At 36.4% G+C, this 26,536-nt stretch overlaps 1 protein-coding gene across 1 annotated transcript in view; it reads right to left on the bottom strand.

Moving 5' to 3' along the window:
• LOC125240938 (mucin-5AC) overlaps window positions 1–26,536 on the bottom strand; it is a 77,145-nt gene that overhangs the window by 28,829 nt on the left and 21,780 nt on the right. The window contains exon 2 of the mRNA XM_048149141.1: window positions 3,263–3,504. Within this exon, the coding sequence (XP_048005098.1) occupies window positions 3,263–3,338 (76 nt within the window). The 5' untranslated portion in view covers window positions 3,339–3,504. The remainder of the gene's footprint in view (window positions 1–3,262; window positions 3,505–26,536) is intronic.

The raw sequence follows: 26,536 nt of genomic DNA, 5'->3' as shown, positions 1-26,536 counted from the left end.
AATGCCTCCAACGACAATTAAGAAGCCATACTGGACTTTCTTGGGGCAACCTGTACCCAATCAATTTAATGATTCTAACTAACACAAGTCAAAATATATTATATTGAAAATATTTCAACTTATGCTATCTCAAAGTACTCAGTCATTGTACTTGAGTGTTTTACTGGGGTAGTTGTCTCAGACTCTCAGGCACTGGATGCCTTGGTATTTTTTTCTTTCATATGTGTAATTTATTTCGGTTTCAATTTAATGATATTTATTGACCGACGTCAATCTACTATTATGACAATTGAAGGCTCAGATAGCATTTATCATCTGATCTAAGCGTCATTTAAGAGCGTTCAACCAGTATAACCGTAATTTACTTCGTGTTTAGGTTATTATCATTAAGCTCATATTTGCAACAATTCAATGTTCAGTTTTTTTTTTTTTTTTTTTTTTTTTTTTTTTTTTTTTTTTTTTTTTTTTTTTTTTTTTTTTTTTTTTAATTGCTGTTTAACTATGTTTACAACAATTTAATGACCAGATAAATATATCTGCCTTAACCAAGGTAAGTATGTTTTTTTTCATTTATTTTACATGACAATTAAATGTCCAGATTCAGTAATCTGCTGCTAAATCCACATATATCTATATTTATCCTCGTAAGGCTAAAGTCATGTCAAATTAATGACCAGATACATTTTATCTGCTTTGAATGAGCCGTGCACACTGTACAGGTCAGGTCATTGTTATTCTGTTACCAGTAGGTTTTTTTTTCCATGACAATTTAATATCCAGATTCGGTAATCTGCTGTATTAACTAGCTTAATAACCAGAATTTCTGTTATCCAATTCACACACATGACAATTAAATGTCCAGATTCTGTAATCTGCTGTTTCCAAATTCGCAATTTAATGCCTTATTTTCAGCCACAAATGGCATAAAATTTCATAGTATTTAGATGCCATTTAAATGGTCGATACTAAACGATACAATTGAATGTACAGAGTGCACCTCCATGTGCTGTTTCCAAATTCGCAATTTAATGCCTTATTTTCAGCCACAAATGGCATAAAATTTCATAGTACTTAGGTGCCAATTAAATGTTCGATACAATTGAATGTACAGAGTTGCATATCCGTTTAATGCCTCTTTTTTTTCTGCCGACTTTACTGACAAAGTAATTTAATACTTAGATGGAAACTGCTTATCATAAGTGCTTCAAAATGTATTTTTTTTTTGTTCTATACCGTGTTTTTTTTCGTTAAATTTGACACGTCGTTAGGTTCATTATCAAGAACCATCCTGTATATCACTTTTAGGTAAATATGCAATAAAAAATGTTCATCCTTTTCATACATAATAAATTAATTTATTATTGTGAGAGACCCTTAAGAATAACATTCAAGTTAGAGTCAAGTGATTGACGGCATATGTCAAAACAAATAACATTAGGAATTGTTGTATTCAGCACTTTTTTTTTTTAACTCGATAACCGCAAGAATTACGACGCTAGTTTCATAGATAAATTAATTGTATTTGATGTAATGAATCTCTTTTTTTTTTTTTTTTTAAGTTAACGTAATCCAATAACAACAGGGTGTATATTTCTTTATTTATTATAAGTAGGTATATTTAGCACTTAATGTGAACCCATCTAGTTTTCTGGTTTTTTAAGTAATTAAATACTCAGATAAAACTGCTCGAAATCGGCGTTAGGAATGTTTACGTAAGTCAATCCGCGACAAGAGTATTAGTCACGATTTTATGGCATGTTCAATCAATTCAAAAGATTCACGTTCAAGTGATAATCTATCTCTAAATAAGTGTTACTTTCCCGACATATAGATCCTTTCATTTGCAGCTGTAGTTCAAATAACCACTTAATGAAGTCGTGACTTACGTTACTTTTACGTAAATTCACCCCTGTAAGGAAGTATACCTACTTAGGTAAGTATTTATCTAGTTTGTTTTGGTTTTCACCTTACTCTCAAACATCGACTAATGCTACCATAGGACATTTAAGTGTGATGGTTGTACAACATTTTATCATTCAAGTAAATGCCTTATTTAGGTAAATAGCTTATCCATTCATAAATTTAGCAACATCACATAATTTTGTGTATTAAACCAACCAACAGGTAGATGGTAACTTCACTAATTAAAAATAAATATCATTTCTTTTGGTTGGACGGAAATTATTGTAATGATTCCGGGCTGTGATTTATGTAAATAATAAATCAATTTTATAAACCCACTACACATAAACTCAAATAACATTTTGGTACCTAAAAACATTTGGCAATCTAGGTAGGTAACCAAACCGTTTACTAGGTAGGTAGGAGCCACACACCGACACCTGTATAGGCATGACAATCTAGGAAGGCTGGCCGTATGTTGTCAATTGCCTCAAACATTTTATTAATTGCATCGTTTGGCTACCTGCTTAAGGTTTATATTCGCACGGTTGAAAGAAATAACATTTCATTTATTTTTTATTTGGTTTTGACTTAATTCTTGAAAAACTGCCGTTATAATCATTTCGCTTTGTAGTATTTAATGAACACTTTCATTTAGCTTCATTACGTTCCGAAACTACTAAGAATGCCAGTAATTTAAAACGGCAGGTAACCAAACCTGTTTACAAAAAGATAACGGTGCATCATGGCGCATCGTTACTCGATTTTATAGGTTATGTTACTTATGTTTCTATCCCATCTTTTCCGAATACTAGATTCACGTGGTAAGTACTTGCTTTTATCCTCGTCGCCACTTGTAATGTCACGCTATTACACTATATACATCGGGTTGGCTCGCCAATACACACCGCACGTCCGTGCTCCATCGCACTCGGACACCGACTGCCATATGTACTCGAGACACCTATACACTACAGTTATAACGATACTGCGCGCGTGCGCGGGAAGGCTCTGAGCAGCTGAGCTGACAGTGCAAACCTTTGCGTCAAAATACAGGAAACAGTGTGAATTTCACGAAAGTTATTCAAGAAAACTATTGAAAACTAAGTGCATGGTCGTAGAAAATTTATTATAATGCAACGGTGCTTAACTGAGTCAAAAAAATACTCGTGGCTTCTTAATAACAATTTTCGGCTTCACCTCAAATTGCTACCCACGCCACTTGTCTTTTTTGACCTCCTTTAAACGCCTGTTGCATAAAATACTCTTATCGATGTGAAATTTTGTCAAACACTAGTTTTTGCCACTAAAAGTTTTGGATTTATGTTCTTGTAGGTACATTATTAATATTCATACATACCTTGACATATTGCATCCTTTATTAAGAAAACCAGGAACGCCGCGATGGTAAAAAATCTCCAGCGTCGTCGCACCATGTTATAATTGTTCTTTTTACCGTATCATTGAACGTTCTACGGCATCAGAGTTTTTGTAACTTATAAAACTTGGAGAGATGTTACGGCTTTCGGTTTTGCCATAATCGGCGGCGAAGTGGGTTCTGTCATTGGTTTCATTTACACCATGATCGCGTTGCTGTCACATCTGGAACAAGGGAAAAGACTTTTAACTAATTTAATCATATGGTTCTTATGTTGAATAGATCTTTTACTTGTTAATTTACCTATATCATATAAAAATACGAGCAATACGTTCCTACGAACATACGAACTATGGCAATAAAAGTGTTAAGAAGAGTGCGCTGTTTCGTTTAACGTTCGTTCGCAAATAAAAACACGTAGGTACCTATAGGTTTTCGTAAATTGTGATATCTAGATTGAATTGTAGAATATACTTGTTCCGATTTGTGTACCTATGGTATTAAGTATTAAATATATTATCTCAATTTACTTCTACGGTTCTGATGGCAGGCCATTACTCTTTTCATGTAATTTAAATGGTTTTGCGACAGTGATGTGGCTGTATCTCACTGATAATGATAACGCAGTGGATCTTGTTTTTCGCTCGGGAATTATTCTTGTTTTAATGATTAAAACCAAAATTTCATAAAATCTCAAAGAAATAACTCGTATAGCATAAATCAACTAAAAATTAATGAATAATAAATCCATACTTCCTTGCTAAAATTATAAATGGGAAAGTGTGTGTGTCTGTTTGTTCGTCCGTCTTTCACGGCAAAACGGGGCAACGAATTGACGTGATTTTTTAACTGGAGATAGTTGTGGGGATGGAGAGTGACATAGGCTGCTTTTGTCTCTTTCTAACCCTCGACTTCCCTTAAAGGGTGGGTGGAAGTTTGAATGGACCATTCCGCAATTTTCGAATTTGAAGCTAGTATTGTAGTATACACAAATATTTATATGAATTTTAAAATTACATTTTTAAGTAGGACATTAAGTTATGGTTAAAATAGTCTCTACTGTTATTTAATAGAATATAATAACGCATACAATTAGGAAATTCATATCATTAAAGTATCTTAAGGGCTCTACGTGTTGGTTTCGCCTCCGCACACGCCGCCCAAATAGCTGGAACACCATTGTTTCAGGATGGGTTAAAAGACACGCAAGAAGGTTTATCCATATTATGACGGCTAAGATTACAATTATTATCTATTATCTATGCTACTAAAGTCATTCACTGTCATGTCAGTGTCATAGTAGTTAAAAAATGTTAAAATTATGAACATTAGAGGTACTCCTACATTCCATAGTTAAAATAAAATTTGTGAAATAGTTGGAAGTAATTCATTAATAAGTATTCTTATTTATTTATCCCTATGGGCATCTCTTTCTTATTACTTTTGTGATCCAAATGTAGCTACAACAATTTTACAGTATAGGGTTACAGTTATATTTTATCACTAGCTTTTGCCCGCGGCTTCGCTCGCGTTAGAAAGAGACAAAAAGCAGCTTATGTCACGCTCCATCCTTTCAACTATCTCACACTCCGTTTTGCCGTAAAAGACGGACAAACAAACAGACACACACTTTCCCATTTATAATATTATATTAGTATGGATTGTCACGTGATTGTGTTGTGTATATGATCTTACTATCGAACCACCCAGGCTTCGGATGGGGAGAAAAGCATAAAAATGTGTAGGTAAGTTTCCTTGCAAACTCCTTTCACGCCCAACAAAATACCTGATTCATTACACCTGTTCTAAAAATATCTGAAGCAGTCTAACAAAGGGTAGTTATCCAAGTGAGCGAGGTGTGAAGGAATTATCTGCACACGCACTTTCTTTTACCGATAAAGACCTGAACACAAGGTAATTTAGAACACATCGTTTACTTTTCTATTTCCGCTGTTGACTGCTCCTGCCTAATTTGTCAGCTGTTTTGTTGCACAAGTTGTTATTTATTTAAGATACTCGCATTGTCTACAAGACAATAATAAGACATTTTATAAGATGAACAGTTTCCCAACTACTAAAACTTTACTAAAAGTAAAAACAATCCCAACGATATTTTTTTGTAAATACTAAATAAATAATTAGAATACTACCTATACCAAAGAGTGAGTTACCTACCTGCAGATATCAGGACGGAAGCCAATAGAGCCAAATTCAAAAGAAGTCTGTTTAAGTTTTTAATTAATACTATCTAAATGTTATTTTAGTTTTCTTAGCGAAGAGACTCTGATCCCACAGTCAAACTGTGAAAACCGTTTTGTGGGACATAATGTTTTTGTTATAATTGTACCTCTTATGTTAATAAATAAATTAAAAAAAACTAAATTTAAAATTTTGTTCGATATTGTATAAGGTAGGAATAGGTTTTTTTAATCGATTGCGTCTGCGACTAAACGTGTCCCTAACCCAAGATTGCTCAGTGTTTTTTGATGCGATTCATAACTTTATTACGATGCTTTGTTCAAATCAGGTGTAGCCAGTTTTCTTTTATTGCGTAGTAGAACAGGCTCATTATACCTATTGACTATGTAGTTTAGTATCGCGTAGCAAACACGGTAAAAGTATGCATTCAGGCTTGTTTGACGACTTAGATCAAAAACCAGTTCACGATGACAGTACATTATCAACATAATTTATCTTGATTCTCCAACATGCAGCATTTATATTTTTATCTGACCAGGATGGTGGCTAACGAGCGTACGGGTCGTCTGGCTGACGTCACATTTTAACCGGCGTTTGCTCCGGCAAAGTTATGGGCGGCATACCGAACAGGTAAGTCTACAACACCTAAGGATTAATGGCAAAAACCTATAAGGGGAAGCAGTACTTAATTTCAAACTCCCATGTTTGTCTAACTGTATGTGTCTCAGTACTGAATAAGTTAGGATTGTTAGGAACCGCTGGTTCACAATGACAAATTGTGTATTTTTAACAAGCAGAAACGTCTGCTAACGATTCTAAACATTTTTATATTAAAGGAAAAAAAAGATGAAAGATGTAATAGTCTGTCGGTAGATGGCGCTAGACGTCACCCCAAGACGTGTGTACATAAGGAAAGGCATGGAAAGATTTGCGATATCCGGCGTGGCTTCCGTAGCTTAATTGGTTAAGAGCCTTGCACGGATTGCAAATGATGCGGGTTCAAGTCCCGCCGGAAGCGTAAATTTTTTCCATTTTTTCCTTTAATATAAAAATTGTGTATATTTGTATAATTTAGAAGCAAATACTGCTTTACAACAACCTTATTATTTAATCGATATTCACGAACAAGAGCAACAAAAGAAGTAAATTAATTGGAAATGATTTTCGGAGCTGACACTTTGTAGACGAAGTTAGAGCATTCGGAGAAGATAAATTAATATTCAGTTATCTTCGTCTGAATCTGAAACTAATTTGTTAAAGCAGTGGTTGGTCGGTCTCAGCTGAAGTGGCTTCGTAGATTGTGGGTTTAGAGAAACAGGATAAATAATATGCAGAACTGCAGATGCACTTACTCATCTCGGTAAATTTACTTTTGAATGTGGATCCGAGATTTGAAATGTATTTTTAAACGTATTTTACTACTTCAAGTTGTTAAAAATGCCAAGTCTGCCTTTATACGGTGACTTTTCACGTTTTTAAACGTTTTAGATGAGAGAGAGAACCTTTGGATAGTTAAATTGATTTGAAATATTTAAATGGACATACTTTACACTATTCTGTAAATTGGAAACCAGTAACGCATAGTTTGCGCGCCGCATATTGCCAGTTGGCTCGATGAAACCAGGGGCGGCTCACTCCGCGATTCTGTCGCTGCTTTACAAGTACATGCCGGCTGCCGCGAGTTCGCGTCCCATTCAGTGGTGACGACCTTCACGCGGCGCAATATAATTCAATGCTCGCGTGCGGTCCGACTGTTAATGTAGGTAAGAATTTAGAATGGCGGCATTTTTAACCCCCGACGCAAAAACGACGGGGTGTTATAAGTTTGACGTGTCTGTCTGTCTGTCTGTCTGTCTGTTTGTCTGTCTGTCTGTCTGTTTGTCTGTCTGTCTGTGTGTGTGTGTCTGTCTGTGGCATCGTAGCTCCCGAACGGATGAACCGATTTAGATTTAGTTTTTCTTATTTGAAAGCTGAGTTAGTCGGGAGTGTTCTTAGCCATGTTTCATGAAAATCGGGGTACTATGTCGCGGTTGGGGGTTTTTTCAAAATTTTAATTTTGTAAATTGGAAACCAGTAAAGCGCATAGTTTGCGCGCCGCATATTGCCGGTTAGCCGGTGAAACGTATCATGACGTGCGTCTGCGTCACACCGCGTTGGGATGCTGCGCGCGCGCTCGCGCCGAGAAAGCGGCGTCGCCGCAGCGTGCGACACGGCCCGCCGAACAATTTCTACAGCGCCGGCATGCGTACGCGTTCCTAAGGGCGTTACGGGCCAATCGATTGTATATGGATATGTCGCAGTAAGATAGATAAAGCCGTTATATAGTTATAACCCTAGGGATATAATTATATGTCGTAACATAGTTAAACGAAATCAATTTATTGCTATCTTACTAGGAATATAACTATAATACGTTACTAGTTTAGTCAAATAATTATTTGACTGGATTCAGTTTAGTGAAATGATTGTAGACAGGAGTGTGGCGGTGCGGCGGAGGTATAGTTATAACCCTAGGGATATAATTATATGCGTTAAACAAACAAACCACAGTGGAGAATTGTTTAGGGCAAGAATTTGTTAATTATTTCCAATTCAATGTGCTTATTCTCTCTAAACACCCAGACGGATGGACAGAGTCGCGACATAAGGGTTCCTTTTGATTTTTTTGGTATAGAACTATAAAGAACCGGGACTTCCGGTTCCAGTCCCACTTAGAGACGTATTATAATTATATCCCTAGATTAAGTTTAATCCAGTGATATAATTATATAACTAAACTAGTACCTACCGTATTATAATTATATTCCTAGTAAGATGGTTATGAATCGCTTTTGTTTAGCTATGTTACGGCATATAATTATATCCCTAGGGTTATAACTATACCTCTGCCGCACCGTCGCACTCCTACCTACAATCATTTCACTAGACTGAATCCAGTCATAAAACTATATGACTAAACTAGTAACGTATTATAGTTATATTCCTAGTAAGATAGCAATTAATCGCTTTCGTTTAACTATGTTACGACGTATAATTATATTCCTAGGGTTATAACTATATAACGGTTTTATCTATCTTACTGCGACATATATAGGATTTGTCTTCTCCGAGAGGGCTCACTCGTAGCAAAGAGGATCGAGTATTATAGAGAGTTACTGTCAAAGTAAAATGTGTAATCACAGTGCATAGACTGCCATCTCTCGACACAAGCTTAAAACCTTCGAACGTCGTTTTGACAGTTTGGCCCATAATGTTAGCTTGATCTGTGTTAAAATGTCAAATATTAATATTAGCGCCATCTAGCCGAGCGTTCCCCAAAGGTGTAACGCCATCTAGGCCACTGTACTTTTTAGGGTTCCGTAGTCAAGTAGGAACCCTTATAGTTTCGCCATGTCTGTCTGTCCGTCCGTCCGTCCGTCCGTACGTCCGTCCGTACGTCCGTCCGTACGTCCGTCCGTACGTCCGTCCGTCCGCGGATAATCTCAGTGACCGTTAGCACTAGAAAGCTGAAATTTGGTACCAATATGTACATCAATCACGCCGACAAAGTGGTAAAATAAAAAGTGGAAAAAAATGCTTTGTTAGGGTACCCCCCCTACATGTAAAGTGGGGACTCATTTTGTTTTTCATTCCAACCCCAACGTGTGATACATTGTTGGATAGGTATTTAAAAATGAATACGGGTTTTCTAAAATTGTTTTTTGATAATATTAATATTTTCGGAAATAATCGCTGCTAAAGGAAGAAAAAGTGTCCCCCCCCCTCTAACTTTTGAACCATATGTTTCAAAAATATGAAAAAAATCACTAAAGTAGAACTTTATAAACAATTTTTAGGAAAATTGTTTTGAACTTGATAGGTTCAGTAGTTTTCGAGAAAAATACGGAAAACTACGGAACCCTACACTGAGCGTGGCCCGACACGCTCTTGGCAGGTTTTTTTCTCTATGGCTTTGAGGTACGTTTTTATGGTTCCGTAGTCAACTAGGAACCCTTATAGCTTCGCCAAGTCTGTCTGTCCGTCTGTCCGTCTGTCCGTCTGTCCGTACGTCCGTCCGTCCGTCCGTCCGTCCGTCCGTCCGTCCGTCCGTCCGTCCGTCCGTCCGTCCGTCCGTCCGTCCGCGGATAATCTCAGTGACCGTTAGCACTAGAAAGCTGAAATTTGGTGCCAATATGTATATCAATCACGCCGACAAAGTGGTAAAATAAAAAGTGGATTAAAATGTTTTGTTATGGTACCCCCCCCCCCCCCCCCTCCAAGTAAAATGGGGACTGATTTTTTTTTTCATTCCAACCCCAACGTGTGATATATTGTTGGATAAATAATAAATGATAAATAAATAAATAAATATTATAGGACATTCTTACACAGATTGACTGAGGCCCACGGTAAGCTCAAGAAGGCTTGTGTTGTGGGTACTCAGACAACGATATATATAATATATAAATACTTATATACATAGAAAACATCCATGACTCAGGAACAAATATCTGTGCTCATCACACAAATAAATGCCCTTACCGGGATTCGAACCCGGGACCGCGGCGCAGCAGGCAGGGTCACTACCGACTGCGCCAGACCGGTCGTCAAGGATAGGTATTTAAAAATAAATAAGGGTTTACTAAAATCGGTTTTTAATAATATTAATATTTTCGGAAATAATCGCTCCTAAAGGAAAAAAAAGTGTGTCCCCCCGTCTAACTTTTGAACCATATGTTTAAAAAATATGAAATAAATCACAAAAATAGAACTATATAAATACTTTCTAGGAAAATTGTTTTGAACTTGATAGGTTCAGTAATTTTTGAGAAAAATACGGAAAACTACGGAACCCTACACTGAGCGTGGCCCGACATGCTCTTGGCCGGTTTTTTTTCTAAGACCTTATCCGTCGAGAGTTACATTATGTCTTTGCTCGTAGGCAGTGGTCAATCGATAACACAACGTGACGAGTGATACGAAACTCTCTATATCGCTCTTCCGTATTATTTAGAACAACAAAAAGTTTCGTAGTCTTCGCCTAACAGAGCTAACGATTGACCAGTCTTCGCACTCAGGATCACTTCACTCATAATCTTATTTTGTCTCATTTTTTAGCTGTAAACAAGCCATTTCTGGCTTAGCAGTTAAGTAACACGAAACTCTGCGCATAACTTAAGATTTAGTACTTTAATAAATTAAATAAAAAAATATCCTAATTTTTAACCCCCGACGCAAAAACGACGGGGTGTTATAAGTTTGACGTGTCTGTCTGTCTGTCTGTCTGTGTATGTGTCTGTCTGTGGCATCGTAGCTCCCGAACGGATGAACCGATTTCGATTTAGTTTTTTTATTTATTTGAAAGCTGAGTTAGTCGCGAGTGTTCTTAGCCATGTTTCATAAAAATCGGTCCAATATGCCGCGGTCGGGTTTTTTTTTTCAAAATTTTAATTTTGTGGTTAGGTTATTAAACCGAGAGTTGCTAACTCGCCCTTATTTATTACCTATCCGTTTCAGAACACGCCTACTTTTGTATGGGACTTTGAGACCAAGCGGTACTACATTTTTGACTCCAAGCTTAAGTATCTAAACAAATTCAAAAACGAAATATGTATATCTAACGTTTACAAACGAAATTTACTCGTCCCGACTCGAGTAATTTGTACCGCGCGTTCTAAAGACCAATCATACGAAAGCCTAAGTCACACTGACGGGGTGTCTGTTGTCGGCATTACGAGGCAAAATGTGTGCATGCCATGCCGTAAACACGACGCACAAAACACTTTATGCTGCGTAAAGCTTTCCAGTGGTCGGCCCTCTAAATTCATTATTCTGACATGTAATGAAAAGGAAATTTTGGAAAGCTAAGTATTAAGTAAAAAGTTTTTGCTTTGGTGACTAAGGCTCACTTGCACCAACTACTTAACTCAGCGTTAGTGGGCTGTCATCTGTCAAATTCCATATAAAATGGTGGGTTAACCCTCGGGTTAGCCCTCCATTTTCGTTGGTGCAAGTGGCCTAAATGTGCTTGCATTTTTTTCTTCTTATTATGAATGTTTAATTTTAATGTTTTTCTCAAATTATTTTAGAAGCGTTATTTGTACATATAAGTATTATAACCGTAAACTGTTTTTTTTACATTTAATTTGTTTACCCCAAAATCATTCAATAAAAAATAGCACATCCGGTATCCGGCCGGATAGTACGTCACTATCCGGTATCCAGCCGAATATTAAAATAAGGGCCGAATAGGCCGGATACCGAATAGTAACCGAATAATCGGTGAATCTCTAGTTTCAACTCTTTCAATGCTCAAAATTCCACTTTATCCTCCTACTAGCTTTTGCCCGCGGCTTCGCACGCGTTCGTTAAATTCCAAAATTGCGGAATGTTCTATACAAACAAACTTCCACCCCCCATGTTAGGGAATGGGGGAGTAGAAAGAGACAAAAACTCTCCATCCCCTCAACTACTTATCTTATCTCCACTTCAAAAAATAACGACAATTCGTCACTCCGTTTTGCCGTGAAAGACGGACAAACAAACAGACGCACAATTTCCCATTTATAATATTACTAGCTTTTGCCCGCGACTTCGCTCGCGTTAAAAAGAGACAAAAAGTAGCCTATGTCACTATCCATCTCTTCAACTATCTCCACCTAAAAAATCACGTCGATTTGTAGCTCCGTTTTGCCGTGAAAGACGGACAAACAAACAGACACACACACTTTCCCATTTATAATATTAGTATGGATTAGTATGGAATTTAACTAGTAGTCGTAAAAATACACGGTGCAAATTGTATAAGTTCACTGATAATAGTGATAATATTACTACACTACGTTCCATTAGGAAAAAAACTACGACGCTAATTGTTAAAACACACATTATACAACAAAAGCAGTCCGTAACATGTAAAGTATGTAAGTACACGCGTGTCTAAGGCAGATTCAAATTGCCAGCATTGTGAGGGTTACGAAACGCTCTCACGGCCGACGTATTGTACTGTGGTGCCCACTATTTAGGTCACGTTTTGCTAATAGATTATTTTCTACTCTTAAATATGCGTCGACGAGTGTTAACATCCTGAGGTAATATTCTATTTATTTTTGCATCGAGTATTTTTAACCCCCGACGCCAAAACGACGGGGTGTTATAATTTTGACGTGTTTGTCAGCCTGTTTGTCTCTGTGTGAGTCTGTATGTGGCATCGTAGCTCCCGAACGGATGAACCGATTTAGATTTTTTTTTTGTTTGTTTGAAAGTTGAATTAGTCGGGAGTGTCGGGGGTTTTTCAAAATTGTAATTTTATAGTTAGGTTATTTATTAGACCGTTAAAAAGGGGTTGTCTGTATTCCGAAAAGGGGTAAGCAGAACACATGATACTGCTCAAGTTTCTTACAGGCCAGTGGCCCGTAGCCGCCAAATGCCGCAGAAATGCAATCTATCTCTATGGTTCTTGCGGATTGGCGCGACAGAGCCAGACAGCATCTCTGCGGCATTTCGCGTCGCAGAAATGCCATACGGCTACGGAGCCTCTTAGGAATTTAAGGGGATGAAAGAAAAGGAAATCGTGCATGAGATTGTAGTGACAGGCTATCCCATCCCATCGTCCACGCCACAATTGTACCCATATCTCGCTCATTCTATTTCACTGTCGACTTCTATGGTACAGTGTGTGTAGGGACCAGCAGCGGCTGATCCATACAAGCTGATTCCCAAAGGCTTGCCTAAAATTGATTACTAGTTAAGTACCTAAAGAAAAGGAAAGTTTTGTTTTTACTCAGTGTTGCCTAGCAGAAATTTTCACCAGCCGCCACTGGTAGGGACTATGTACTTGGAAATTATTGTACCATACAACTTAAGAGGAAAGACGAACTACGACATTATACATATGTACCTACTTTAATGTAATATACTTTAACACTGTTAAAATAATAAAACTGAACTGCTGACGCTATCTAAAACTCATAAAAACACAACAAAAAGCATTTTAGCGGGAGCTATCTCCGGAACTGTGTTGCTTCCTCTTATTTCTTTTTTTTTGCATTGTGGCAGATTATAAATGCAGGAGTTGGCACGTTGTAGTCGATCATACAGATTTTATAGTATGGATAGTTGGTTATATCTCTCCGGCAGGCCTAGCCTAGCCGAAGTGACAATAACGACAATAAGTACAAAAACGATCAAAACCTAAGCTATTGCGACGTTGGCTAGGTCTGGAACTATGGACTGAAGTGAAGTTTTTACTAAATCTGTTTGAATCAGCCACTTTTAGGTGGAAAATATGAATGCGATCCGACGAAATCTTATTTCGATGCTGGCTAATTGGTGTATTCAGCGTATTCCGGCGTTTCGTTTATTGAGTTATGTACACACTACTTCAAATTGCTAACAAGTTTAGAGCTGTAATTATCTGATACAGTGATGAATAAAAATTTCTACATTTCCGATTTGAAGCTAAAATTAAGGAGTGTTTTTCTGTGATAATATGAATTGTTCGCAAAAAAAGATATTGTGTGCACAGTACAAGTTTTTTTCATCACGGAACCATTGTCCCGAAAATATCATTGTATTCCTGACTTTCGGGAGCCTTAGAGTCTACACGTGGACGCTCATTTTGACACTAAAAGAAATGTTAGGATGCTGTCTTCCGCCACCTTCCGTCATCCGTCAGGTTCAGACTTTTTAAGATGAGGGTTGTAAGAATGAATTGAGCTATTTGGTGAGAGCTAAGGTCTAAAATATTGGTCTATGGGATAGAAAACCCGCCAAATAAAACTATTTACTCGTAGTAATGTCCAATTATATGATACTTTGTTCATAACTCTTCATAACGATGAATAATTATGATTATCCATCTTTTATCTCCCAAGTTTTATGAATGAAAACAAATATTAAATTCTAATGACTGGGTGTATTGGGACCGTGCGCGACGACACGCCACGTGACAGGTGACCATTATGGACAATATTGTCGCCGCTCTCAAGCGAGAAGTAAGTAAACATTGTGAAAAAATTAATGAAATCTTGTGTTATTTTACTATATTAGACAATTTTGGACGATGGTGGTTACAACATTATCGCCAATAACATTAAAATTGTTGTTTTCAGTGAGAAATTAACAAACTGGTGACTAAAACGGGGTTTCGTGTCATCGCTCACGAAATCATTTTCCAACCTAAGACAATGAATAAAGACAAGAAATTGGTGCTAGCTGGGCATTTTCTAGAGATTGAAGACTTTTTTCCACCATTTGTACCTATGTGCAATAAAGTATTAATAAATCATTGGCTTTTGAAATTGTTGATCAGTTCACTGCTATGCTATGTCATTTTCATAGGCTAACTATAGGTATTATAAATATCATTTACATGGTACAGAGTTTATTGTAAAATAAAAACAAACTAGCTATTATAACTTTTAATAAGGTATAGTATACATTACAAAAACTTGTTTCATTTACTTGAAAATATTGGAGGTTTAACAGATATCACATCAAATATGTAATCATCAATGCGATGAAATAAGTTTTCAGGAATTTTATTTAAAATGTGATAAGCCTTCAGCGGATGGACTACTTCTGCTTTTATTGTTCTCGTACTCCTTCGTCCAATTGAAACCTCGATATTTACGCATTTTCGTCAATCCGTTTCGATTTGTACACAGGAGCACACTGTCTGCACACTTAAGGAAACAAATAAAATGATTTTGGAACATAACTGGGATTGGCTTCCACGTCGGCTTTTATAACTCCAATAACATTTGCACTATAAATTCACCGTAAATTCAATTCAATACTTGTATCAAAAGATTACGCACTTTTAAGTAAAACTTCAGAGGTTGGACGACACTTTTCTTCTTACGGCAACTATTCACTTAAACGGTGGTTTCCTTTCCACCACGGTCTTGGAAATAGCTGGAAATAGCTAAAATTTAGTCGATATTTTTCTTGAAGTTATACAATTCACCATAACAAATTTTACTAGGCCCATATTAAATTTATCTCAAAAACGATATGAAAATGTTTACTGCAATATGGTTTTGACAGCGTAAGTCAGCGACTAAGATGTCAATTTTGGCCGTAGTAAGCGCTGTGATCGTTTTAGCTACCCCCTCCACCCACTTTGCACCCTGCCAATAATCCAGTTACAAGGGCATATAAACCAATACGCGGGGTCGATTACAATTAGTTTCGGATATGAAATCAAATTAAACGTGTTAGTTGATCAATGCCGCGTTTAACACGATATTCCTAATGAATTTTAAGGACATATGTGTCGTTTTCAGCGACACTTATGGGTTTGAAGGTCTGTCTATAACATCGTTAAAGAGCAGTTCCCAAAAAGTTTGTATGTAGCCACAACAGCAAATTTTAGTTGATCCTATTTTGTTACCAACATTTAGTAAAAATAATATAAGACGACTTTCGTAAGATATACACAGGACAATTGTTATAATTAAGAGAATATACTTAAATAGATACTAGAGAACCTTAATGACGAAATAAAACTTACAAAAATAAAAATAATACAAATCGTCACTACTTTGAAAAAAACTTGTATTTCTTCTGTCAATGAAAAGAAAATTTTTGTAAGTATATATAGAATGCATATAGACTTACCGCGTTTTAACTTTGAGGAGAAGCATGAGATACGAGATTTTTTCAAAGTAGTGACGAAATCTTGGTAACAAAATAGGAATAAAAACAAGTGATTTAACTTTTTCCTTAACTTTTGTAAAAAAAATTTTGAGAACTGCTGTAAAACGGGAGGTAAAAATCACTGCAAACTTAGCTTGGTACGATTTTGTTGATTGACGATCATACCATTACATATTTGTAACAGTGACTGTACTACTTATGTAATTCCACTTTCCAATCCCCTGGCCTCACCGATTGACTAATTACTGCCATTATTTATTGTTGATTGTACCAAAAGGTTGCTTTAATCTGAAATCAGCTTATTTCAACCGTACAGACCCTTTAATTCGCCCCATGTCCTAAAGACAAAACTAACACTAGGCAATTAACCCTTTGATTGCGGGACAACTAAACTTTTAAAGCCAAAGTTAGACAGTTCGGAGCATAAGAGTAAATTTATACGTGGGATTAAGTGGCTAAAATGCAAGCTAAACTGAGCTTTGGAAGTTTGGGCTTCAAATTCATTAGTGGGGCGCTCGCGGTAGGTAAGGGCTAGAATTTATGAAATTGTTTATTTACGCTGTGGGCCCACTATGCTGTTAGGTCGGGTGTACATGTACAAAAGGTATAGTACCTATGCTAAAACTAATAGTTTTATGTTGTCCCTGTCCCTACTTTATATATGTACTATTTTATCCATCATTCTGGGATTATCATATTGGCATACTTATCGGGTTTGTGTGACGCACTAAGTATCAATTTTAATCATATCGTTGAAATGAAAAAAAAAACAGTTACTATTGTACCTATTTTCTTACGAATTTTAGTATTTTTTATATTAAATATATTTATGGAAAGAATCTCTAAAACACTCGTAGCCGTTTCATTTTATTAGTCACAATACAACTTTTTTTTACCCCGGACCCAGAGATATTATAAGTTACCTACATGGTAAATAGGGACATAATAAAAACCTTATACACAAAACTTGAACCAATTCAACAATAGCAATGTTCTACAATTATTGTCAAAATTGATTACATACTCGGTACAAAGTGGTTGAAAGCCTTCTCAAACAAGTTTAACAGAGCCGAAACATTTGTACGTGAATAGAATCATTAACTGTGTTGTTTTGCCGTCTGGTCTTTTAACAGTTTTAACCCAAAATGTTTGTTAGATTTATCATACTATAAACTTGTTATTTAAATATTGCGTCCATTGAAATGTCAATAAATAAATCAATTCAACCACACTAAATTAAGGGCTTAAAGGGTATGGATTGCGTCATTAAATCAACCAATGGTGAGTGTCGGTTCGCTGAAGCGTGCGACGGCACGTGGCAAAGGCATTGATGCTGTTAGAAAATGTACAGGAGCGGTCCTTCAGCACGCCACGGGCGGCGAGTGAGAAACTGAGAACGACCATATCCGAATACTTTCAAATATTATGCCTTACAGACGCCAGCGAACAACGTGCCGCTGCACGCCGCCTCGCCTCGCCTGCAGCAGGGCACGTACCCAAATGTACAAACGCTCACGATAATATCTGTTTCGTAGCTATCTATCTCTATAGCGCTCTTGTGTATTGGCGCGACAGAGCCAGACTACATTTCTGTCGGAGTCTGGCGTCGACGATTGCCATTCGACTACACTACACCGGCATTCTTAAATGACAAATATTTTAACCTCGAAGAAAAATTAAGACTAAACTTAGTCGGTCGGTAGTGACCCTGCCTGCTGCGCCGCGGTCCCGGGTTCGAATCCCGGTAAGGGCATTTATTTGTGTGATGAGCACAGATATTGGTTCCTGAGTCATGGATGTTTTCTATGTATATAAGTATTTATATATTATATATATCGTTGTCTGAGTACCCACAACACAAGCCTCCTTGAGCTTACCGTGGGCCTCAGTCAATCTGTGTAAGAATGTCCTATAATATTTATTTATTTATTTACTTACTAGTTACTTACAAAAGTTGTCTGGCATAAAGATCCTTAATTATAAAGTATGATTGTCACTTTATCCACTTGAAATACTAAGATAACCACTATACATTAAGTCCACACTTTGCAGTTTATTCTAACAGCTCGTCGCGTCCTTTTCAAAATGATAACTAAATTTCGTATAATTGAACGTGGTGTAATTTATTCTTTTCAATAAATAAAAACACCAACTGAACCATGAAATGGTGCACGAGGCTAGTTAAAAATAGTTTCAAATATAAAACCGATATTAATTTGTAACTTGATAAATATCAAATTGGAAATTGTGTAGGCTTCAATTACACAGTCAAATAAATATTTTTGTTAACATTATTTCTTTAATAAATGTTGTTAGCTTTATGAATCTATGCTCACTTCCTAACGATGATTTACTCAAATATATACGTAAAAGTATTGAGATACACGTAACAAATTTATCAGATCGGCAAACTCCGAGTACAGGCGGACACACGCAAGTGGAGCGTAAACAATATTTGATCGCTCCAACTACCAGCCAGCATTACGAGTGCGCCTGATCGAGTTGCTGGAGTAAACGATTCCGTTATCCAATAAGTATCTTTTTATTCGTCCAATTATGAAATATGTTGTTTTTATCTGAACTCGGAACGGGTACCTTCGCTATTTGGCTAATATGACCTCACGATCACGTAAGACTGTCATATTTTAAGGAAAATAGCCCACCCTCTCCGTCCTTTAGCATTGATAAAATTACAGTACCTACACATTTGGAACGTCGCGTCGTATGAATTCGTGAGTTACAAGGTCGTGCATAGAACTTAAAAACCCTACATAAAAGATGTCAGGACAAGTCTATCTAGTCTATACCCTGAAAACATTTAGTAGAAGTAGCACGATATAGCTGTTACAGTTCAGTAAATACATTGCTACCAACTTAACAAACCAATTCGCAGAGTCGAGACTCCTTCGTTTTCTGCTGCGTTCATTGGCGACGCGTCGAATCGCATTCAAATGGCTCGATTCGTCTTAGTGGCCAGGCTTCAAAGAACCATACCATAGACAGTTTTATTTTCATGTTTGCACTCAAACTGCATATTCAAAATGGTAGGCGGTCCACTAGATAACTAAGATGACTGAAAGTAGGTATTCGTTGATTTATAATTTTCTTTCAAAATAAGTGCTTGGTCGTAGAAAAAGTATTGTATGCAACGGTGTTTAACTGAGTCAAAAAATGCTCGTGGCGTCTTTATTAACAATTTTCGGTTTCGCCTCAAATTGTTACCCACGCCACTCACCTTTTTTGACCTCTTTTAACCACCAGTTGCATAAAATACTATAAACTTTTTGACAGTTTCCAGTCGATGCCACTGGGTTTAAAGTAAAACATTGCAATTAGAAAAAAAAACTTAGGAAAACTCATAAAATTAAAACAGTAAGAAGGCAACTGTAAAACACTGTTCAAAGAAAGTTACTCATCGATGAACACCAAGATAACTTTTAACGAAACAATTTTACCAAATTACTTTACTCATTAATTTTGGTTCGGCAAATCCACGTGACGTCATATCTATTTCGTTATTGCGACCGTTTTTGTAAGCGGTCTTTACGAGCATGACGTCACCATGAGGTTTATTGTAACACGTCATTACCATTCAGGAATTCTGCTTACACTCAAGTGGTGTTGAAACTATGAGTCAAGGATCGAAGTGGCATTTATGTAGGTAACAGACTGTTACGGAGGTATCGAATTGCGTAGACCAGCTATGTATGACATCTAAGACTAGACTAGACATATAAAGACAACGGTTGCGCTAAGCGATACCCACCACGTCATCGCCAGTACGTATGTTATTGGAGTTAGTTAAAAATAAATAGAATAAGAAAAACCCCCATATCCCATAGTCGCCTTGTACGACACCCACGGGAAGAAAGGGGGTGGTGAAATTCTTAACCCGTCACCACACGGGCATGGGAACGGTATGGGCATGGGCGGGCGAGGTTGGGTTAAATTGTGGCGTAGGCGAGAGGCTGGCAACCTGTCACTGCAATGTCAAAGTTTCGTTTTCTTTCAACCCTTTATTTGCCAAGAGTGGTACTGAAGCTTTAGTAGTTACATGTGCTCTGCCTACCCCTTTATGGGATACAGGCGTGATTGTATGTATGTATGTATGTAGAATAAGAAAAATATCGTTTGTAGCATAAATTGGACCACAAATTGAAGTGATGACAATATTTTAAAAGAAAATGTATACCAGCGTGTTTAGTTAAAATATTTGGATTATAACATTAATGTTGCATATTTCAATCCGTAAATAAATGAATCTAGTGAGTAAAGTCTATAGTAACAAACATATTAAAATAAATGCACCTACAGTTTTGGAAACACATTTAAGACGTCTTGGAAAAATACTTCAACTCAAATTATGAAGAAAAGAAAGTATAGGTAATTTTAACTAACTGTTGGTTATATACAACGTGTTTCCGGTAACACTCAAAACCTCAGACACCCCAACTGATTTTTATTTTTTTAAACTCATCTAGAGTATTCATCTTTTAATCTGATAGTTACTTTTTTTTAAATCGAATTTTTAATTTTCTGTACAGCTCTACTTGACTTTTACTCTACACTCAATAAAATAATTGCTAACTTCCACCATAAACCATAAAACTATTTATTTGTGTACGTTACTGCAACGACATAAGGTTTACCAATAGACAGCTAAGATATCACTGTAAAACACTTTAAATCTTTGTCACAGTAAACTTCAAATTGGACAGGTAATCGCAGTAAGCAAATTTAAACCCAATATTCAAAATGACAAGGTTGTAATTAGGTACGAGTTCAATTTGTTATGACTTATGATAAACATTAAGATTAAACTGACAAAAAACGTCAAACTCGTAGCGAAAAAAATAATCGTCCAAGTAACCAGCCAGTATTAATACCCCTAAATACTGAAAAAGGTAAACAACCTCTAGCAATGCCATATACACAATGTTGTCTTACGAGTACAATAGAAAAGGCACGTAAAAAATTACTAATAATACAAATTTAAATAAAAATATTACCCCCATTAAGATAAAGCTCAATCGATTCTACTCTCGATTCTGAACAAACTGTTTTCAGGTTTTTAGTGTTAAGTGAAACACGGTGTATAAATAATACTTTGGTCTTAACTTGGGCAAGCAAAAGAGCCAAAACTTGAATTTATTGCTTGTAGTAATATATGTATGGGTATGTAAAAATAACCGTTTTTTTGCTAAATTTGCTCGATAGATAAATAGGATATTCAAAAATACTGTAGCTACTTAGATTTAGAATATGGATAACAAGGTGATATCAATGTTTTGCCAAAGACATATATAACTCCGTATAGACAGATAAAGTCTAAGAAAAAAACGTACCTCAGTACCATACAGAAAAAGGTACGGTGGCCTAGATGGCATTACACCTTTAGGGTACGCTCAGCTATATGGTAATATTAATATTTGGCATTTTAGAACATATCAAGCTTAGAATATGGGCCAAATTGTCAAAACTGAGGTTCATAAGTTTTAAGCCTGTGTCGAAAGATGGCAGTCACTGCACTGTGATTACTGCACATTTATTTTAACTCTCTACAATACTCGATCCTCTTTGGTTTTGCCATATATAAAAATCGGTTAGCGTTAAGTTAATTGGCATTTTCGCGAAAAAAGATTCAAAAACTTATTTTTTCAAATTAGGTAAATTTAATGTTTTTCTTACTCAGAATCATGAGCCCTTTCGATCCTACTAGGTAGAAAAAAACGTCCCAAATTTAATTTTTGCACTTCGTTACTATTTTTCAAACACGTTGTTCAGCGGTTACTAAGTGGAAAGTATGCAAAATAATAGAAAATTTTGAGACTATTTTTTTGTCTCTTTTTTTTATCCTAGATCGAAAGGGCTCGTGAATCGTGATTCTGAGTAGAAAAAACATAAAATTTACCTACCTTAAAAATGTTTGTTTTTGTGATTCTTCTCGCGAAAATGCCCTAATTCAAGTGTTATGTTTATGAAGTATTATGTATCTGTCAACTGTGAGTTATTTGTCCAATGTGCTGACGAGGGAGCAAAATCCTCCTTGGTTTGTGGAATCTTGCTATGCACATTACGAGCGTCTAACCTAATGTGAATGAGCGGATAGAATAAATGATGCAAGCCTATGACGTCACTAATCGGAATTGTCCTTGCCTTCACCTTTAAAATGGCACTCGGCTTGAATGGAAGAGGATGGTAACATTCAACATTAGCATACATCACCAAATTGTCTATTAGGCTAGGCAGCGCAATGCTTATTGCTCGATGCTGTTACTCAACAGTTCGGCACGCCTGAGGCCGGTGCAGCCGGTTCGCAACCTTGCCTCCCCCCCGCGCCGCCCCTCCGGCTCCCCTGTCGCCCCCCTCGGCCTCCTCAATTCACTTTCACTCGACGCGGCCTTCTTCAAGTGTTTTCGGATACCTCCGTATCACTATTTTATCATTATCAACGAACACACAACCTCGTATTAGCTCCGTGTATGACTTTTGTGCCGCCCTGGTGCGTAGAATTACATTAGAAATATGGCAGTTCCAACTTTGAAATGATATGCAAAGATCTTGTCCCCTGATATTTCACAAATTTCCCACGCCGTGGATTCTCATTGTTTGTAATCCCCACCTCGTACTTCACATATCTGTATCTACATGCACAGTCTATTCTGTTTTGGTTATTATGAGTTCCGCTCATTTTTAGGGTTCCGTAGTCAATTAAGAACCCTGATAGTTTCGCCATGTCTGTCCGTCCATCCGTCCGTCCGTCCGTCCGCTGATAGTCTCAGTGCCCGTTAGCACTAGAAAGCTGAAATTTGTTACCAATAATATGTTTATCAATTACGCCGACAACGTGGTAAAATAAAAAGTGGATAAAATGTTTTATTAGGGTTCCCCTCCTAGACATGTGATATATTGTTGAATAGGTATTTAAAAATGAAATGGGGTTTACGAAAAACATTTTTTGATATTGTTAATATTTTAAAAGTTAATATTTTATAAGTTAATATTTAATTGTCAAAAGAAAAAAAAATATGAAAAATATCACGAAAGTAGAACTTTATAAAGACTTTCTAGGAAAATTATTTTGAACTTGATAGGTTGAACAGTTTTTGGAAAAAATACGGGAAACTACGGAACCCTACACCAAGCGTGACCCGACTTGCTCTTGGCCGGTTTTAGTATCTAAATAAGAAATAATATGCGTCCATTTTAGATTACTTCATTGCTAGTTGCTACACTCATTGCAATCCTTATACTTATCTAAAGAATACATCTATCTAAATAAAAATAATATTTCGCAAATAGTAAACTAGAAAAAGTAAAACATTATTTTCTATTCCTTGTATTAGTTAAGATACTGCTTTTGTAACTAATTACATAGTACAATAACCAGAATTAGGTGATTATTTATTTACATATTTTCCTGCCTATATCATTGTAGGATGTATAGACAGGATCAGGAACTATCTCTTACTTTGTTTAATAATTTAAAAAATATACAAAGAGTGCAAATACTAATAAAACTTTAAATGGAGATTGAATGTAGCAATGGAATGTCAGGAATTAAACCAATATTTCTGTTTTATTTATATATTTCTGGGGTTGCAGCGGGAACACGCCACCCGCCGCGGGCCGTCCTTGCTCACTTCGCCTTTACTTCAAAGAGAACTTATTTTTCTTTCACTTTTTAGAATAGCTCTTTGAGCCGTGGATTTGAGTTAAGCAAAAATGTTAGTGGACTCTCTCCGGGATACTTTTTAATATCCCTTGTCGCGTCGCAGGACATGGGTCTGGCAGACGCTATTCCTGCCAAACGGTCTGAGCTTCTCCTGACACGTATAAATAGGGATTTATCGAACTTTTCGAATAGGTTATCTAAATTGGAATGGCTTAGCTTGGATAACGTTTGATGGACAAGATCAGTAGGTGTTTGAAGGGCAATTATTGTCTTCAACCTGATGTGCACGTGTAGGTAAACTTAATCGTAATTTATATAATAAGTACAGTCAACCAATCTGAATCCTAATGTAAAAGGTTTAAATCATCTTGGTTATTATTTAATAATACGTGCTTGCTGCCGATCGGTTAAGAAGCTGAAGTCATAATATTGTGATTTCAAAAGTTTTCGCTGTCGTGTTTTTGTTTCTTTTTCTTTAGTTTTGCTTTTTGGTATTCAAATTATACCTAACAAAGTAAATTTCTTACTTTGCGTTTCTGTTCAAAATATAAAGTTGGAATTCTCTTGTGTATAGAATAATCGAAGTGGGCGCAAGTACCTCGCTCGTTGATGTCTTAACAAGAAGGTGCCTACTTAACAAAGTTTGTAGTGTTTGTACTTCCTTGTACGCCAGCCGTTCGCAGCGAATCCCACACAGTTTAATGAACCCCATTACACCACCAGGTCTAAGGGTCTTCGGGCGCTGCTGGGCAACGCATACCTCATAAATTATTGTTTACCTTTTCATCAACATATTAATGCCCTGCCCTGAGTACAAGTATGGGACTAAGTTTATACATAAAATTCCTTATTTAAATTTGGCTAAGTTATCCCTATCCCGGTTATGGAAATTAGCCGTGGGTAGAGCAGGGACGGTTTACGGCGCAGGGGCGGTGCTAAGAAATAAATAATAATCCGGCGAAGTCGAGGGCTCCCGTAAATTGATGCGGCCTTGTCTCCCGCATTGCACGAGTTCATACTCAACAATATCAACATTTTATAAAATACTAAATGCTCCCGAGCTTGTTCTGTACAACGAAGTTACTTATATGCTGATGTATAATAATGGTCTCTGTATAAATAGACCTATGTCCTACTTATTTTTGTGTTGTAGTATTGTTTTTATCATGGGAGTCACAATAACAGAAGAGGAGGTCATTAACTTTCCACATTAAAAACCGGTCAAGTGCGAGTCGGACTCGCTCACCGAGGGTTCCGTACAAACTTTCAATAGTTGAATCATCAAAATGTTATTCATAGAACTCTACAGATTTGACTAAATCCCTCAAGACTCAATTTCCCACATAACAAGTAATATTTTAATATACAATTTATATTGTTAGACAACGTCCAAATAAAATCAAGACTATTCGACTTCAATAGTTTACGACTTACGACATGTCGCAAGGACGCTCCTGAACCGACCTCATTATATTAGGAAAAACGCGATGTAGGAAATGAGCGTTCAACGTACAGCGACATCTATCGGCAAATTGAGTAAACTAATGCGCGCGAGCTAGTATGGAGGATGATTTTTATGGAATAATTGTTTATTGCGTGAACCGATTTTGACCATTTTTCCTCTATTTAAAATCAGGTAATTTCATTGTTATCTTGTTAAAAAATACAGGTACAATAAACACCCGCAAGGGTGTTGAAATTGAAAATGTAAATCTGAAAGGTTTTTTATAAATTAAAAAAAAAGTTTTCAAGGTACGTGTACGATTTTATTTTTCCTGTAATATTCATTATAATAGCCATGTTTGGTGAAAATTTCATAAATTTATGTCGGTAAACTTCGGAGATAAGGGGGGGGGACGGTGATTTTTTTACATTTTCCTTCAAAAAACATTTTTTTTCCAAAACCAAAAAATTATAAAAAATAGTTTTGATATGTACAGTTTGATCTCTTTCTAACGATACCCCACTTGACCTAGTTACTTGAAATTTTCAGTTTGCCCCCCTTTCATTTTGGCCATTTTCTATCATTTATATTAATTAATTAAAAAAAAATGTTTCAACTTGTAGAGGTTCACAATGTTTATAACTATTTTTTTCAAAGTTGTCAAAAAATTTTTATGTGGTTTCCCCTCAGAATCGAGATATTTAACCCAATGTTACCATTTTTTCACATTTTGTATGGCGGTAACGGACAAATATGTATGGAAATCTTGGGACACTTTTTTTCTCCTATCAGACAGACAACTTTGAAAAAAATGAACTATTCCAAAATTCTCGAGATATTTAACAATGTGACAGACCATAAGGGGGTTCCTGTTGTACCTTTTTGGTACGGAACCCTAAAAATGCAGTACATAAGCAAAATACTCACTTTCTCACATAAAAGGATATCGACTGCTCATACCTGTACTTCCACTTTCTTTTTATATCTAAAAGAATGCTGCAGTAATGTTTTATAATAGTATACTTATCTTTAAAATGCTTAATAAAAGTGAAAGGGTAACATTCCTCTTACTTTATGCATATTTTACGAATATTAGATAAATTATCTATACATAATAATATTTCAGTTAGTAATTCCTACTGAAAGCTGATATTGATACGAGTAATACGAAGTTCAAAATGAGATATTTATTTAGACTATGGTACAGTCAAGGTCCTAAATATAGTTGCAGGCAAAGTGCCAAAAATTGTATCCACAACTTTAACGTTTAGGAAATATAGCCGTGTATACATAATTT

The sequence above is a fragment of the Leguminivora glycinivorella genome, chromosome Z (genome assembly GCF_023078275.1).
Source record: "Leguminivora glycinivorella isolate SPB_JAAS2020 chromosome Z, LegGlyc_1.1, whole genome shotgun sequence".
Lineage (NCBI taxonomy): Eukaryota > Metazoa > Arthropoda > Insecta > Lepidoptera > Tortricidae > Leguminivora > Leguminivora glycinivorella.
This window is presented reverse-complemented; position numbering and strand designations above follow the sequence as displayed.